At 37.9% G+C, this 14521-nt stretch overlaps 2 protein-coding genes across 2 annotated transcripts; both read right to left on the bottom strand.

Moving 5' to 3' along the window:
- Window positions 1-565: 565 nt before the first annotated feature.
- On the bottom strand, window positions 566-1092 carry LOC140982055 (uncharacterized). The gene is made up of 2 exons (XM_073448471.1): window positions 963-1092; window positions 566-906 (listed from the first exon to the last, which is right to left on the bottom strand). Exons 1-2 carry the CDS (start codon window positions 1090-1092, stop codon window positions 566-568), a joined length of 471 nt encoding a protein of 156 aa, XP_073304572.1.
- Window positions 1093-1110: 18 nt separating this feature from the next.
- Window positions 1111-2072, bottom strand: LOC140982054 (uncharacterized mitochondrial protein AtMg00860-like). The gene is made up of 2 exons (XM_073448470.1): window positions 1965-2072; window positions 1111-1440 (listed from the first exon to the last, which is right to left on the bottom strand). The coding sequence occupies exons 1-2, from the start codon at window positions 2070-2072 to the stop codon at window positions 1111-1113; spliced, it is 438 nt and encodes a 145-aa protein (XP_073304571.1).
- Window positions 2073-14521: the final 12449 nt, after the last annotated feature.

Here is a 14521-nt window from a genome sequence, read left to right as displayed (position 1 = left end):
GTACAAGCCCTTAGCATATCTTCAAAAATTTGGATAACCCTTTCTGATTGACCGTCTCTTTGAGGATGGTAGGCGGTACTAAAGGCCAATTTCGTTCCCAAAGCTAGATGTAGACTCTTCAAAATTCGAATGTAAACTGTGGATCAAGATCTGAAACTATCGACACCGGTATTCCATGAAGTCTCACAATTTCCTGAATATAAGCCTCGGCATATTGATTCACATAATACGTCATCTTGACAGGAAGAAAATGCGATGACTTGTTCAATCGATCCACGATTACCCAAATAGAATTGAATCCCTTCCGCGTCCTTGGCAACCCAACAACGAAATCCATAGTTATGTGCTCTCAATTTCATTGCGGTATAGGCAAGGACTGCAACAATCCCACCGATCTTTGGTGCTCAATCTTAACCTGCTGACAGGTTAGACATTCCAAAAAAAATAACATGATATCTTTCTTCATACCTGGCTACCAGTAAAGACGTCGAAGATCCTGATACATCTTGGTACTGCCAGGGTGAACCGAATATGGAGCTGTATGCACTTCAATATGAACATCTTTTCAAATGTCATCTACCAAAGGAACACATATCCTACCTCGGAAGGTCAACAAACCATCCTGATTCAACCCAAACTCAGAAACTCCTATTAGATCGCTCCTTCCCTTTAACTCCGTCAATTGATCATCGGACTGTTGTACCTTCAAAATTCTGTCAACAAAAGTTGAGCGGAGAACTAATGCAGATAATTGAGCTATTGAACCTGGAGATACCAAGGTTATTTCATTCCTTTGCAAATCAAGTAACAATGGTTTTGAAATTATAGAGCCCAATAAGGAACTCGACTTGCGACTCAAGGAATCATCAACCACATTAGCTTTACAAGGATGATATTCAATTCTTTCTGCCAAAACAAATAGCTCAAACTTTTGTGATCTGTAAATATTTCACATTTCTCACCATAAAGATAGTGTCGCAAACTCTTTAAGGCAAAAACCAAAGTCGTCAACTCCAAATCATGAGTAGGATAATTCTTCTCGTATTCCTTCAACTGACGAGAAGCATACCCTATCACCTTCCCACGCTGCATCAATACGGCACCTAACCCCTACTTTGAAGCATCTGTATACACAACAAAATCTTCAGTACAACAAGGAAGTACTGATACAGGGGCAGAAGTTAACTTATCTTTCAATACTTGGAATGCTCTTTGGCAATCAATAGTCCATTCGAACTTGGTAGCCTTCCGAGTCAAACTTGTCAATGGCAATGCTATCTTCGAAAAATCTTCTATGAACCGTCTGTAATACCCTGCCAAACCAAGAAAACTCCTCACCTCTGAAACTGTCTTAGGAATGGACCATTGCTTGATGGACTCAACTTTGGATGGATCAACCAAAATTCCTTCTTTTGAAACGATGTGGCCCAAAAATGCCACCTGTTCCAACCAGAACTCACATTTTTTTAACTTAGCATATAATTTCTTATCCCTCAACAGCTGCAACACAATCCTCAAATGCTCACGATGAAGTTCTCGTGTCTTTGAGTAGATCAAGATGTCATCAATAAAAACAATGACAAAAGTATCCAACTACGGCTTAAAGACACGATTCATTAAGTCCATGAAAACTGAAGGAGCATTGGTTAGTCCAAACGACATCACCAAAAATTCATAATGGCCATACCTTGTTCTAAAAGCAGTCTTTGGTATGTCCCCTTTTTTCACTTTCAATTGATGATATCCAGATCGAAGGTCAATATTCGAGAACACTGTTGCTTCTTGCAATTGATCAAAAAGATTATCTATCCGAGGCAAAGGATATTTGTTCTTCACAGTTACCTTATTGAGTTCTCGGTAATCAACGCATAATCTCAATGATCCATCTTTCTTTTTCACGAATAAGACTGGAGCTCCCAACAGATACGAGCAGCTTTGACCAACATAAACACAGCACAACTTACCTTATCTTGGTCAGTGAACTTCAAGTAATCAAATATGACCTTCAATGACTTGATCCATTCCAGAGCCATTAGTGGATCAGGACCACCGATAAAATCAGGAGGGTTCATACGCCTGAAACGATCATATGCACCATCTTCAGTATTTTCTGTTATGCCTTGACCTCTTCAACGACCACGACCTTGGGTCGAGATGTGCATGCTCAATAATTGCTGAATCTGTTCACCATGGGCCTGTGCTTGCTCTTTTAATAACTTACTGAATTCGTCAACCACTTTGACAGTCTTATCAGTGGTAGAGGTCCTATCGTCCCCTTCGGTACATTTACGCTGGGAGGCATTTCCTACACATAAGCTCACTTTAACATCGCTAAGAAGCAATAAGATATCGTTGGCAATGAAATAGAATCATTTATCATGTTAAAATCAATAGATGCAGGATCGAAAACATACCGGATTGTCCTAGATAGAAGAAGTCATATATGGCCCAAAAAACTTTCGCTCTGATACCAATTGAAGCAACCCTCTCCCATGGAATAACATTTTAAAACTAATAACATATGCGGAAGCCTTATCATTTAAAACGAAAGAACAATATACCATTTATGTAAGGTCCATAATTAAGAAGACGTAATCCAACTGCATGCGAATCTAGGAAACATGAAAAATGACTAAATAATTGATTTTGATTGCTAATTGATTATGTGACATACATGTTTATATGTTAAATTGGATTTTATTTTCATTATGTATAAAATTGTATCTTTAAGGAATATTCAAGTTGCGACTGAGAAACGGAGACCGATGGCTGGAAAACGTAAAATATTTTTATTAAATAATTGCTTTTTGATTATTTAAAATATGGTGGTCGGTTTTTCATATTTTTGAAAAGAAGGAGTTTTGAGATGATTTTATACGTCGGGACGTAAATTTTATCGGTGTTGGTTTTCAACAAAAATTCGAACCTTTTAGTAACCCGGCATTAAATTCACAAACTTATTTTCCCAAAACTATTTTAAAATTTTAAGTAAATCCTAATTAAGACTAATGGGCCTAATTATGAGCTTATTAGGACTACATCCTTGTTAGTATATAATTAGGTATATAATATGTTAATCACCTAAAACCCTACACACAACATTCACGCCACTTTTTTCAGAATTCTCTCAAAAACCTTTCCTTTAAATCACACGGCACACACACACTCAATATTTGAAGAGAAAATTTTCGAAAAAAAAAGCTTCAAGGGAACTCAAGTTTAGGCCCTCCTCGTCGTCAACGGATAATCGTGTGTTTAAAACGCAAAGGCATACCTAATATCTCTTTTTCTCGTCTATCACATCGTATTAACGTTTTTAATTATGATTGCATGAAAACATGGTGTTCTTATTGCTATTTTCGGACATCGAGAATTCAGGTATTGTATGCGTCATTAGTCCGATCCTTTGTAGATATGCATGATATAATCTATCGGTTTGATGCTACGATTCATTTTTTTCAAGTACTTAGGGGCTGCCATGATGTTAAGACATAATCAAGTGATGTTTTAACACGTTTTAAAGGAGTCCTAAACACACACCAAACACTACCCATCAAGGAACAACAGGCGGGGTCGATAGTTGCTGTCATGGGTGTGGGGTTCGGTTTTTCTTGCTAGGGGGTTGGTTTGGTCTTGGCATGGGATCAAGGCCGGCCAAGGGCTGGGTTGAGTCAAGGGTAGAGTCCTAGCCAAGCTAGGACTCGGGTTAGAGGGCTGGGAGGAGTCTCTGTACACAAGAACTCCTACCCGAGATTCTGGTGCAGAATCGTGCAGGGGGTGAGCAGCTTGTGTATGGGAAGCGGCTCGGTCCAAGGCTCAAGGGCTGGGCTAGGGTGTCTCACTAGGGTCCTAAGAAGGTGCACAACATGTTGGTTCAAGGGCTGGGGCGTCGGCTGAGACCTAACAACCAATAACGGAGCGTCCTTGCATGTGTGAGCTTCTCGTCTACAGCATGCTTAGAGTGGCTAGCCTCGGTCCAGTGGTTAGGGGTCAGGGCCGTGAGTTCCTAAGGTCCAGTATGGCGTCTAAGGGTGTTTGTCAGGGTTTGGTTCAACATGTTTTGGGGGTGGCTCGAGAAAATCAAAAGATGGCTCGGTGCCAACCAATAAGGGTCAACTTAGGGTTTTAATAGCTAAAATAAATTGAAAAACGGCACACGGGGGTCGAGTCATGGTTCACGAGGGCTAAAATAATATAAATTGAATTTAGGAATTTTATAATAAAGTTTGTGATTTTTTCGAGATTAATCATGAATTAATTAAAAAGCCTAGTTTTTAAGCTAAATAAAATTATGCGAATTTTAATTTAAGCTTAAATAATTATTTGGGACACATTAGAGTAAAAGAAATCAAGAAAAAGTCAAAACGTAAAATGTAAAGTCCAGGGGTAAAACGGTCTTTCTACACCTGAAAATTTGTAAACGTTATGGCAGTGCTCTAAATGCTATTTTTATGATATTATGGTTATTTTTAAATGTTTATGAAATTTTACATGATTAAATTATTATTTTTAAAGGTCTCTTGATTTTTATGATTTAAGGAGGACATTTAAAAGACACGTTGCATGCTTGGTTTCAAAAACAAAAATTATATGTTATACATGATTTTTATAAAGTAATGAGAATGTAAACGTTGAAGAAAGTGAAGTAATTGTGACTATTATGTGGTTACATTGAAGATATCGTGAGGGATATGGTCCTAGTGGGAGCCTGACGAACGTATTTCCATTGTTACCATTGAGGATATGAGGATACGAGGTTTGAGGTAAGAATGAGAATATCGTGAGGGGAGAAGGTGCTAGAGGGAGCCCATTTATGGGAGATGGCCTAAGAGGGAGCCCCGACGATCGTATTTCTATTGGTGAGGATAGGCCAGGGCCAGTTGACCGGTGAGAGTGTTGCTGGTGTTTCCCGCCACCCAGTACTGCGGTTTCATGTAGATGGATCCATCGACTTTTTGAGATTTGAGGAAAGTCACAATTAATGATCTAAATTCAATAAAGAAAAAAGGAAAATGTTTAATATCATGAAAAAGGTTTTATGTTATGTCATGTTGAGGAAAAAGGAAAAAGTTAAGGTTCATGCATGTCATGAAAAAGTTATTTTGACGTAAAAGTATTTTCCCTTTTGCATGGGGTTTTATACGTATTATTTGCTATAAAGATGATTGTGTGTTGAGTCTTTAGACTCACTAGGTGTGATGGATACAGGTGGGGTTGAGGGAGGTCTTGATGGATGATTTGACTAGTCTGAAGGTGCACACAACACAAAGACCAGCGCTTCTACTTTTTCCGCATTTACGATTTATGATTCATGATTTACGTTAAAGATTTTAAAACTATTTATTTATGCTTTTGAGAGATTTTTGAGAGGTTTAGTATGGACTATACTTTTCAAATATATTGCTTGTTAGGTTGGGTAAAACAGTTGACGATTTCATTTTATGACTATTGCACTTGATTTTTAAAATACTAGTTGGTTGGTGTTTTATTTTAATAGGTAAAATAAAAATATTTTTACATAGGATATGTATATGGCCGAAATTATGAACTGCTTTTAAAAAAAAATTCTAGTACTTTTAAAGCAATAAAAGTTAGCAGACGTTTCAGTTGATATCAGAGCAAAGGTCCTGTAAAGGGTTGTGCCACCATCAGCGCCGGGCAGATCAGTCGTCAAGCCTCGAAGTTGTAAGTTTTTACATGCTTTTGTATGATGTGACCTGCATGACGACATGGATATTATGTTACGCTACATGTTTATTTGCTTTTTGAGTACTTATGCTTTGCATGTTTAGGTTGCTAAAATGAGTTAGGATACGTTATATGATTAGAGAACTTAGATTTAAATGCATGTTTGTTACGTTAGAATTTAGAAAACGTTCAGATAAAATGCTTCCTAGACATGCCTCTATCAATGAAAACCAAGCAGAGAATAGTGTGAATCATCAAGGAAATGGACCTCCACCACCACCACCGGATGCTGCTACATGTGCATTAGAGGGGATGGCTCGTCTCTTCGAGCAGCAGTTACAGCAGCAACAGTTACAGCAGCAGCAGATGCAGCAGCAGTTACAGCAGATGCAGCAGCAGCAAATGCAGCAGGCACCTAGGCCACAACATGATATATATGATCAGTTCCGAAGGCTAGGGCCGAAGGAATTTTTTGGCACCACCGATCCCTTTGCTGCTGAAAGTTGGATCCGTTCACTTGAGGTACACTTTCGTTATCTAGATACGGGAGATGCGGATCGAGCGAGGTGTGCTACTTATCAATTCAGGGATGGCGCTTCTTTATGGTGGGAAGGAGCCGAGCAAAGTGTTAATCTTGCTACTATCACTTGGGCTCATTTCAAGGAAATATTCTATGAAAAATACTTTACTGCCGATGTTAGAGGGCGACTGATGAGGGAGTTTATGACCCTTTGCCAGGGGGACGCGACTGTTGCCGAATTTGTAAAGAAGTTTGATAGGGGTTGTCATTTTGTACCCCTTATTGCCGGGGATCCTACAGTGAAGCTTAGGCATTTCATGGATGGCCTACGACCTACTCTTCGCAGCAATTTTATGATGATGCGTCCATTGGATTATGCTACCGCTGCTGCTTATGCCTTCCAGTCTGAACAGTATTTGAGAAACATCGATTTATAGAATCAGCGCAACAGGCAGCACTTTCAGAACAACAATCAGCCAAATAAAAAGCCATACAAGGGTCCTTCTAGAACTCAAGGGCCTCAAAAGCCCCAAGGTCCAGTCAAGAAGCAAGCAACCACAAAAGCCACAGAATCCTGGAGCACCAAAGCCTGCTGAGAGGCAACCATGCAAGGAGTGCAACCGTCTACATCTTGGAAAATGTGAATGGGGATCCTTTAAGTGTTTCTACTACACGGAGGCTGGACACAAAGCTGCTGATTGCCCAAAGAGGAAAGCATCTACTACAGCACGAGCTTATGTTATGAATGCTGGAGAAGCGGAGGAAGAGGCAGACACTACACTCATTACGGGTAACCTAGTCATTTATCATTTTTATATTGCTTATTATTGCATGAAATGTTAAATTGGTTATTAGAATTAATTTGGGATTAAGCTTAACCTAGTGGAAATTAGGTTGCATGTTCTATTTAGTTGGACTTAAGTTATGATTCTAGAAACCATAGAAAATGATATTAATTTTGTGCCTTATTTTATGTAAAGGATGACTTAATTCCAAATAAAAAGTTTGAGGGCCAAAATTTAGAGAAAATCATAACTAAGAGATTCAATAAGGTTATTGAAATTATTGGGGTAAAATGTGAAATTTTTGAGAATTTGAAGGCTAAAAATAATTTTCGATAATTAAGGGACCTAAGTGCAATTATCGAATTCGTAAGAGCAACAAATCCAATTTTCGGAATTTAAGGGATTAAAGTAAGAATTATGAAAAAACATAAGGATTTAATTGCAACAATTCGAAAATTTGGGGACTAAATTGCAATTTCGAAAAATTAAAGAGCTAAAATGCAATTTTTCAAAGAAATTCTTAAGTTCAACGCGTAATCTCCACATAAATTTGGGAATTTAATTATAGTAAATCTTTAAGCATCAACATGAAAAGATTTAAAAGACATTTTTCGCCGCAGGGAGGATCATCTTTCTAGGTGTAGCTACCTATGCATTGCTAGATTCAGGGGCTACAAATTTATTCATATCTGAAACCTTCATCAAAATATTGAATATTACTCCTCAAGATATGGGTTTGGGATTCAAAGTTTCTATTCCTTCCGCTGATCAAATGCTCACGTCTAAGATTATCAAGAATCTGGAGCTTCGTTTATTCAAAGATGTTGTGCGGGCAGATCTTATTGTGCTTCATATGCTCGAATTTGATATTATACTTGGGATGGATTGGTTATCTACAAATGGAGCTTCGATTGATTTCAGTCAGTGATCAGTGTCTATTCGACCGCCTAGTGGTAAACCTTTTGAGTTTGAGGCAGCGAGAAACAAGCAAATGCCACACATTATCTCTTGTCTGTGTGCGAAGAAGCTTATTAGGAGTGGATGCCAAGCTTTTCTAGCATGTGTCACTACCGCACCTGCCCCTATCAGTCAGAAGTTAGAAGATGTTGATATTGTCAGAGATTTTCCTAGCGTCTTTCCCGAGGACGTTTCTCGCATTCCGCCCGATCGTGAGGTGGAATTCTATATTGACCTAATGCCGGGCACAATTCCTATATCTAAAGCACCTTATCGTCTAGCACCGGCTGAAATGAAAGAATTAAAAGATCAAATCCAAGAATTGCTAGACAAGGCTTTCATTCGCCCTGGTTATTCTCCATGGGGCGCACCGGTATTATTTGTGAAAAAGAAAGATGGTAGTATGCGTCTATGCATTGATTATCGAGAGCTTAATAAGATCACTATCAAAAATAAATATCCACTGCCAAGAATTGAAGATTTATTTGATCAGTTGCAAGGAGCATCAGTATTTTCTAAAATTGATCTGCATTCTGGATACCACCAATTGAAAGTAAAGGAGTCAGATGTTCACAAGACAGCATTCAGAACTAGATATGGGCACTACGAGTTTATGATCATGTCCTTTGGTCTGACTAATGCGCCAGCGATCTTCATGGATCTCATGAATCGCATATTTCAGCCGTATATGGATCAGTTTATTATTGTCTTCATTGATGATATCTTGATCTATTCCAAGAGCAGAGAGGAGGATAGTCGTCATTTGAGGACAACACAACAAGTTCTGCAAGACAGGAAGTTATATGCAAAATTCAGTAAATGTGAGTTTTGGCTTGATAGACTGGCTTTCTTGGGCCACATTATTTCTAGTGATGGTGTCGAAGTTGATCCAAGTAAAGTTGAGGCAGTAAAAGAATGGTCAGTACTTAGAGTGTTACTGAGATTCGCACTTTCTTGGGACTAGCTGGCAATTATCGCAAGTTCATCAAGGGATTCTCATCTATTGCAGTATTTGACATCCTTAACCAAGAAGAATGCGAAGTTTATTTGGGGATCCGAGTGTCAAGACAGTTTTGATAAGTTAAAGCAAGCCTTGATATCAGCACCATTGTTATCTATGCTATCGAGGCTAGGGGAGTATATTATATACACCGACTCTTCTAAACTTGGTTTGGGCGCAATTCTGATGCAAAATGACCGAGTTATAGCCTATGCGTCGAGACAGTTGAAGTTCAACTACCCTACTCATGATTTTGAGCTTGCACCAGTGGTTTTTGCATTGAAGATTTTGAGACATTACCTATATGGGGTGAAGTGAAAAATATTCACCGACCATAAAAGTTTGAAATACTTCTTCACCCAAAAAGAATTGAATATGAGACAGCGCAGATAGCTTGAATTAATTAAAGACTATGATTGTGACATTAGCTACCACCCGGGAAAAGCTGGTGTAGTGGCAGACACACTAAGTAGAAAAGCAGCGGTTATCACTAATCTATCACTTCAAAGACCGTTGCAGTCCAAGATACAGCGGTTTGAGCTTACAGTTTATGCTAGGGGCACGGCCCCTAATCTTGCCACATTATCAGTGCAGTCGACTTTGAGAAACATAATTCGTGATGGGCAGTGTACTGATGAGCAATTGCAAAAGTTGAGAGCAAGAGATGAAGCCAAGGGTCGGAAATTATATTCTGAGATGGATGGTATAGTGCGTTATCAAGATCGGTTATGGGTCCCTAGTGATGATTCTTTGAGAAATCTTATTATGAAAGAAGCCCATGATACACCATATTCCATTCATCCGGGCAGCACAAAAATGTATAAATATTTGCAGTTGTTATATTAGTGGCCAGGCATGAAGAGAGACATTTTGAGATTTGTATCCGAGTGTTTGACTTGTCAGCAAGTTAAAACAGAGCATAAAAGACCAGCGGGGAAATTGAAGCCACTTCCTATTCCCGAGTGGAAATGGGAAAATATCACTATGGACTTTGTTGTGGGATTGCCAAAGACTGTTAAGGGATTAAATGCCATTTGGGTAGTGGATCGTCTTACGAAATCAGCGCATTTTATACCTATTAAGACGGCATTCACCATGATTCAGTATGCAGATTTATATATTCGAGAGATAGTTCACCTGCATGGGATTCCAGTGTCTATTGTTTCTGACAGAGATCCGAGATTTACGTCATCTTTTTGGAAGAGCCTGCATGCAGTGATGGGGACCAAATTATTATTTAGTACAACATTCCATCCTCAAACCGATGGTCAGTCAGAAAGAGTTATTCAGATTTTGGAAGATCTACTGTGAGCATGTGTTATCGATTTCCAAGGCAGTTGGGAACCAAAATTACCTCTAGTGGAGTTCCCCTACAACAATAGTTTCCAATAATTTATCGGGATGACTACTTTCGAGGCACTTTATGGAAGGAAATGTAAATCTCCTTTTCATTGGGACGAGGTTGGAGAAAGAAGAGATATTGGTCCGGATGTGATTGAAGAGACTGCCGAGCTTGTAGTCAAAACTCGTGAGAGAATGAAGACTGCACAAAGCCGACAAAAGATTAAGGGACTTAGAGTATGAAGTGGGCGACCATGTATTTGTGAAATTAGCATCTATGAAGGGTGTTATGCTCTTTGGCAAGAAAAGTAAGCTTAGTGCAAGATTTATAGGTCCGTTTGAGATTTTGGAGAGGATTGGGACACTAGCTTATAGAGTGGCATTGCCACCAACACTTTATGGAGTTCACAATGTGTTCCATCTTTCAATGCTGCGGAAGTACATGTCAAACCCATCATATGTACTAAATTATGAACAACTTCAATTAACTCCAAATATGACATATGAAGAAAGACCTGTCCAGATCTAAGCAAGGCAAGAAAGAAGATTGCGAAACAAAGTCATTCCAATGGTCAAGGTCAAGTGGCTGAATCACTCGGAGGAAGAAGCTACTTGGGAAACCGAGAGAGACTTGAAGAGTCGCTATCCAGAACTATTCGGTAAGTTCTAATTTCGAGTACGAAATTTTATTTAATGGGGGGAGTAATTGTAAGGTTCAAAATTAAGAAGACGTAATCCAACTGCATGTGAATCTAGGAAACATGAAAAATAGCTAATTAATTGATTTTAATTGCTAATTGATTATGTGACATACATGCTTATATGTTAAATAGGATTTTATTGTCATTATGCAAAAAAATTGTATCTTTAATGAATATTCAAGTTACGATCGAGGAACGGAGACCGAGGGCTGGAAAACGTAAAATGTTTTTATTAAATAATTGTTTTTGATTATTTAAAATATGATGGTTGGTTTTTCATATTTTTGAAAACAAAGAGTTTTGAGGTGATTTTATACGTCGGGACGTAAATATTATCGGTGTTGGTTTTTCAACAAAATATGAACTTTTTAGTAACCCGGCTATTAAATTCACAAACTTATTTTACCAAAATTATTTTAATATTTTAATTAAATCCTAATTCAAACTAATAAGCGTAATTATGAGCTTATTAGGCCTAAAGCCTTGTTAGTATATAATTAGGTATATAATATGTTAATCACCTAAAACCCTACACACAACATTCACGCCACTTTTTTTCAGAATTCTCCCCAAAACCTTTCCCTTAAATCACACGGCACACACACACTCAATATTTGAAGAGAAACTTTTCGGAAAAAAAAGCTTCAAGCAAAATCAAGTTTAGGCCCTCCTCGTCGTCGTTCTTCTTCGTTAACGGATAATCGTGCGTTTAAAACCCAAAGGCACGCCTTATATCTCTTTTTCTCGTCTATCACATCGTATTAACGTTTTTAATTATGATTGCATGAAAACATGGTGTTGTTGTTGCTATTTTCGGATTTATTCATATGCATGATATAATCTATCGGTTTGATGCTACGATTCATGTTTTCAAGTACTTAGGGGCTGCCATGATGTTAAGACATAATCAAGTGATGTTTTTACACGTTTTAAAGGAGTCCTAGACACAGACCAAACACTACCCATCAAGGAACAAGAGGCGGGGTCGATAGTTGCTGTCACGGGTATGGGGTTCGGTTTCTCTTGCTAAGGGGTTGGTTTGGTCTTGGCATGGGATCAAGGCCGACCAAGGGCTGGGTTGAGTCAAGGGTAGAGTCCTAGCCAAGCTAGGACTCGGGTTAGAGGGCTGGGAGGAGTCTCTGTACACAAGTACTCCTACCCGAGATTCTGGTGCAGAATCGTGGAGGGGGTGTGCAGCTTGTGTATGAGAAGGGGCTCGGTCCAGGGCTCACGGGCTGGGCTAAGGTGTCTCACTAGGGTCATAAGAAGGTGCACAACATGTTGGTTCAGGGGCTGAGGAGTCGGCTAGGACCTAGCAACCAATAACGGAGAGTCCTTGCATGTGTGAGCTTCTCGTCTACAGCATGCTTGGAGTGGCTAGCCTCGGTCTAGATGTTAGGGGTCAGGGCCGTGAGTTCCTAAAGTCCCGTAGGGTGTCTAAGGGTGTTGGTCAGGGTTTGGTTCAACATGGTTTGGGGGTGGCTCGAGAAAATCGAAAGATGGCTCGGTGCTAACCAATAAGGGTCAAGTAAGGGTTTTAATAGCTAAAATAAATTGAAAAATGGCTCACGGGGGTCGAGTCATGGTTCATGAGGGCTAAAATAATATAAAAAGAATAATTTTTGAATTTAGGAATTTTATAATAATGTTTGGGATTTTTCGGGATCAAAACACCGTCAAAACGATTAATTACGAATTAATTAAAAAGCCTAGTTTTTAAGCTAAATAAAATTATGCGAATTTTAATTTAAACTTAAATAATTATTTGGGACACGTTAGAGTAAAAGAAATCAAGAAAAACTCAAAACGTAAAATGTCAAGTCCAGGGGTAAAACGGTTTTTTTACACCTGAAAATTAGTAAACGTCATGGTAGTGCTCTAAATGCTATTTTTATGATATTATGATTATTTTAAATATTTATGAAATTTTACATGATTAAATTATGTTTTTTAAAGGTCTATAGATTTTTATGATTTAAGGAAGACATTTAAAAGACACGTTGCATGCTTGGTTTCAAAAACGGAAATTATATGTTATGCATGATTTTTATAAAGTAATGAGAATGTAAACATTGAAGGAAGTGAAGTAATTGTGACTATTATGTGGTTACATTGGAGATATCGTGAGGGATATGGTTCCAGTGGGAGACCGACTATCGTATTTCCATTGTTACCATTGAGGATATGAGGATATGAGGTTTGAGTTAAGAATGAGAATATCGTGAGGGAAGAAGGCCCTAGAGGGAGCCCATTTCGGGAGAAAGCCCCAGAGTGTTGCTGGTGTCCCCCGCCGCCCAGTACTGCGGTTTCATATAGATGGATCCATCGACTTTTTGAGGTTTGAGAAAAGTCACAATTAACGATCTGAATTCAATGAAGGAAAAAGAAAAATGTTTTTGATCATGAAAATTTTTTTATGTTATGTCATGTTGAGGAAAATGAAAAAAGTTAAGGTTTATGCATGTCATGAAAAAGTTATTTTGACGTAAAAGTATTTTCACTGTTGCATGCGGTTTTATATGTATTATTTTCTATAAAGATGATGGTGTGTTGAGTCTCTAGACTCACTAGGTGTGATGGATGCAGGTGGGGTTGAGGGACGTCTTGATTGATGATTTGACTGGAGTGAAGGTGCACACAACCCGAGGACTAGCGCTTCTACTTTTTCCGCATTTACGATTTATGATTCATGATTTACGTTAAAGATTTTAAGACTATTTATTTATACTTTTGAGATTTTTTTTATAGGTTTAGTATGGGCTATAATTTTCAAATTTATTGCTTGTTAGGTTGGATAAAATAGTTGACGATTTCATTTTATAACTATTGCACTTGATTTTTAAAATACTAGTTGGTTGGTGTTTTATTTTAATGGATAAAATATTTTATAAAAATATTTTTACATAGGATATGTATATGGCCGAAATTATGAAGTGCATTTAAAAAAAATTTCTAGTACTTTTAAAGCAATAAAAGTTAGCAGACGTTTCAATTTAATATCTAAACATTTTCAAAATTTAGTATACATAAACATTCACCTTTGAATAATCCAAAACAAAGTCAAAAGCCAACATAAATTTTTCCCATCATTCATTTACCAAAATAAATGATTCTAAACACTTGCAATATTCAACACCCCAAAATAAAAGTGTTATGACAAAATTCAAAAGTTTCTCTTTCTTTAGCCATATGACTTCTATCGCCTCAGACAATCCGTTTTAATCTTTTTTATCACCTGCATTGCATGACATTAACTGGAATGAGATTAAACTCAGTAAGTAGAAAGCTATACAAAACAAGTACATATACATGGCTTGGCTTGAAACATGGCTATAGCAATGGCAATGAACAATGAATAATATCATCTTCAATGAACAATAGATAACAAAGCAATATAGATGGTATTTCATGGCATGAATTAAATGAAAGGAATTGATAGTTCTGTGACCTGTGAATAGTATCTCTTTGATATATAATTGTAACGTATAGTACTTTAAACTACTTTGAAATTTGCGGAAAATAAAAATTT

The sequence above is a fragment of the Primulina huaijiensis genome, chromosome 8 (genome assembly GCF_012295235.1).
Source record: "Primulina huaijiensis isolate GDHJ02 chromosome 8, ASM1229523v2, whole genome shotgun sequence".
NCBI classification, from domain to species: domain Eukaryota; kingdom Viridiplantae; phylum Streptophyta; class Magnoliopsida; order Lamiales; family Gesneriaceae; genus Primulina; species Primulina huaijiensis.
This window is presented reverse-complemented; position numbering and strand designations above follow the sequence as displayed.

Excerpts from the sequence above, each read along its gene's own strand:
- LOC140982055 (XM_073448471.1), bottom strand. The coding sequence starts at position 1,092 with ATGCAGCGTGGGAAGGTGATAGGGTATGCTTCTCGTCAGTTGAAGGAA. Across the intron at positions 907-962 it reads TTTGCGACACTATCTTTATG|AAAGAATTGAATATCATCCT; the intron begins GTGAGAAATGTG and ends TTGTTTTGGCAG.
- LOC140982054 (XM_073448470.1), bottom strand. The coding sequence starts at position 2,072 with ATGAACCCTCCTGATTTTATCGGTGGTCCTGATCCACTAATGGCTCTG. Across the intron at positions 1,441-1,964 it reads AGTTCACTGACCAAGATAAG|GTGGCATTTTTGGGCCACAT; the intron begins GTAAGTTGTGCT and ends TGGTTGGAACAG.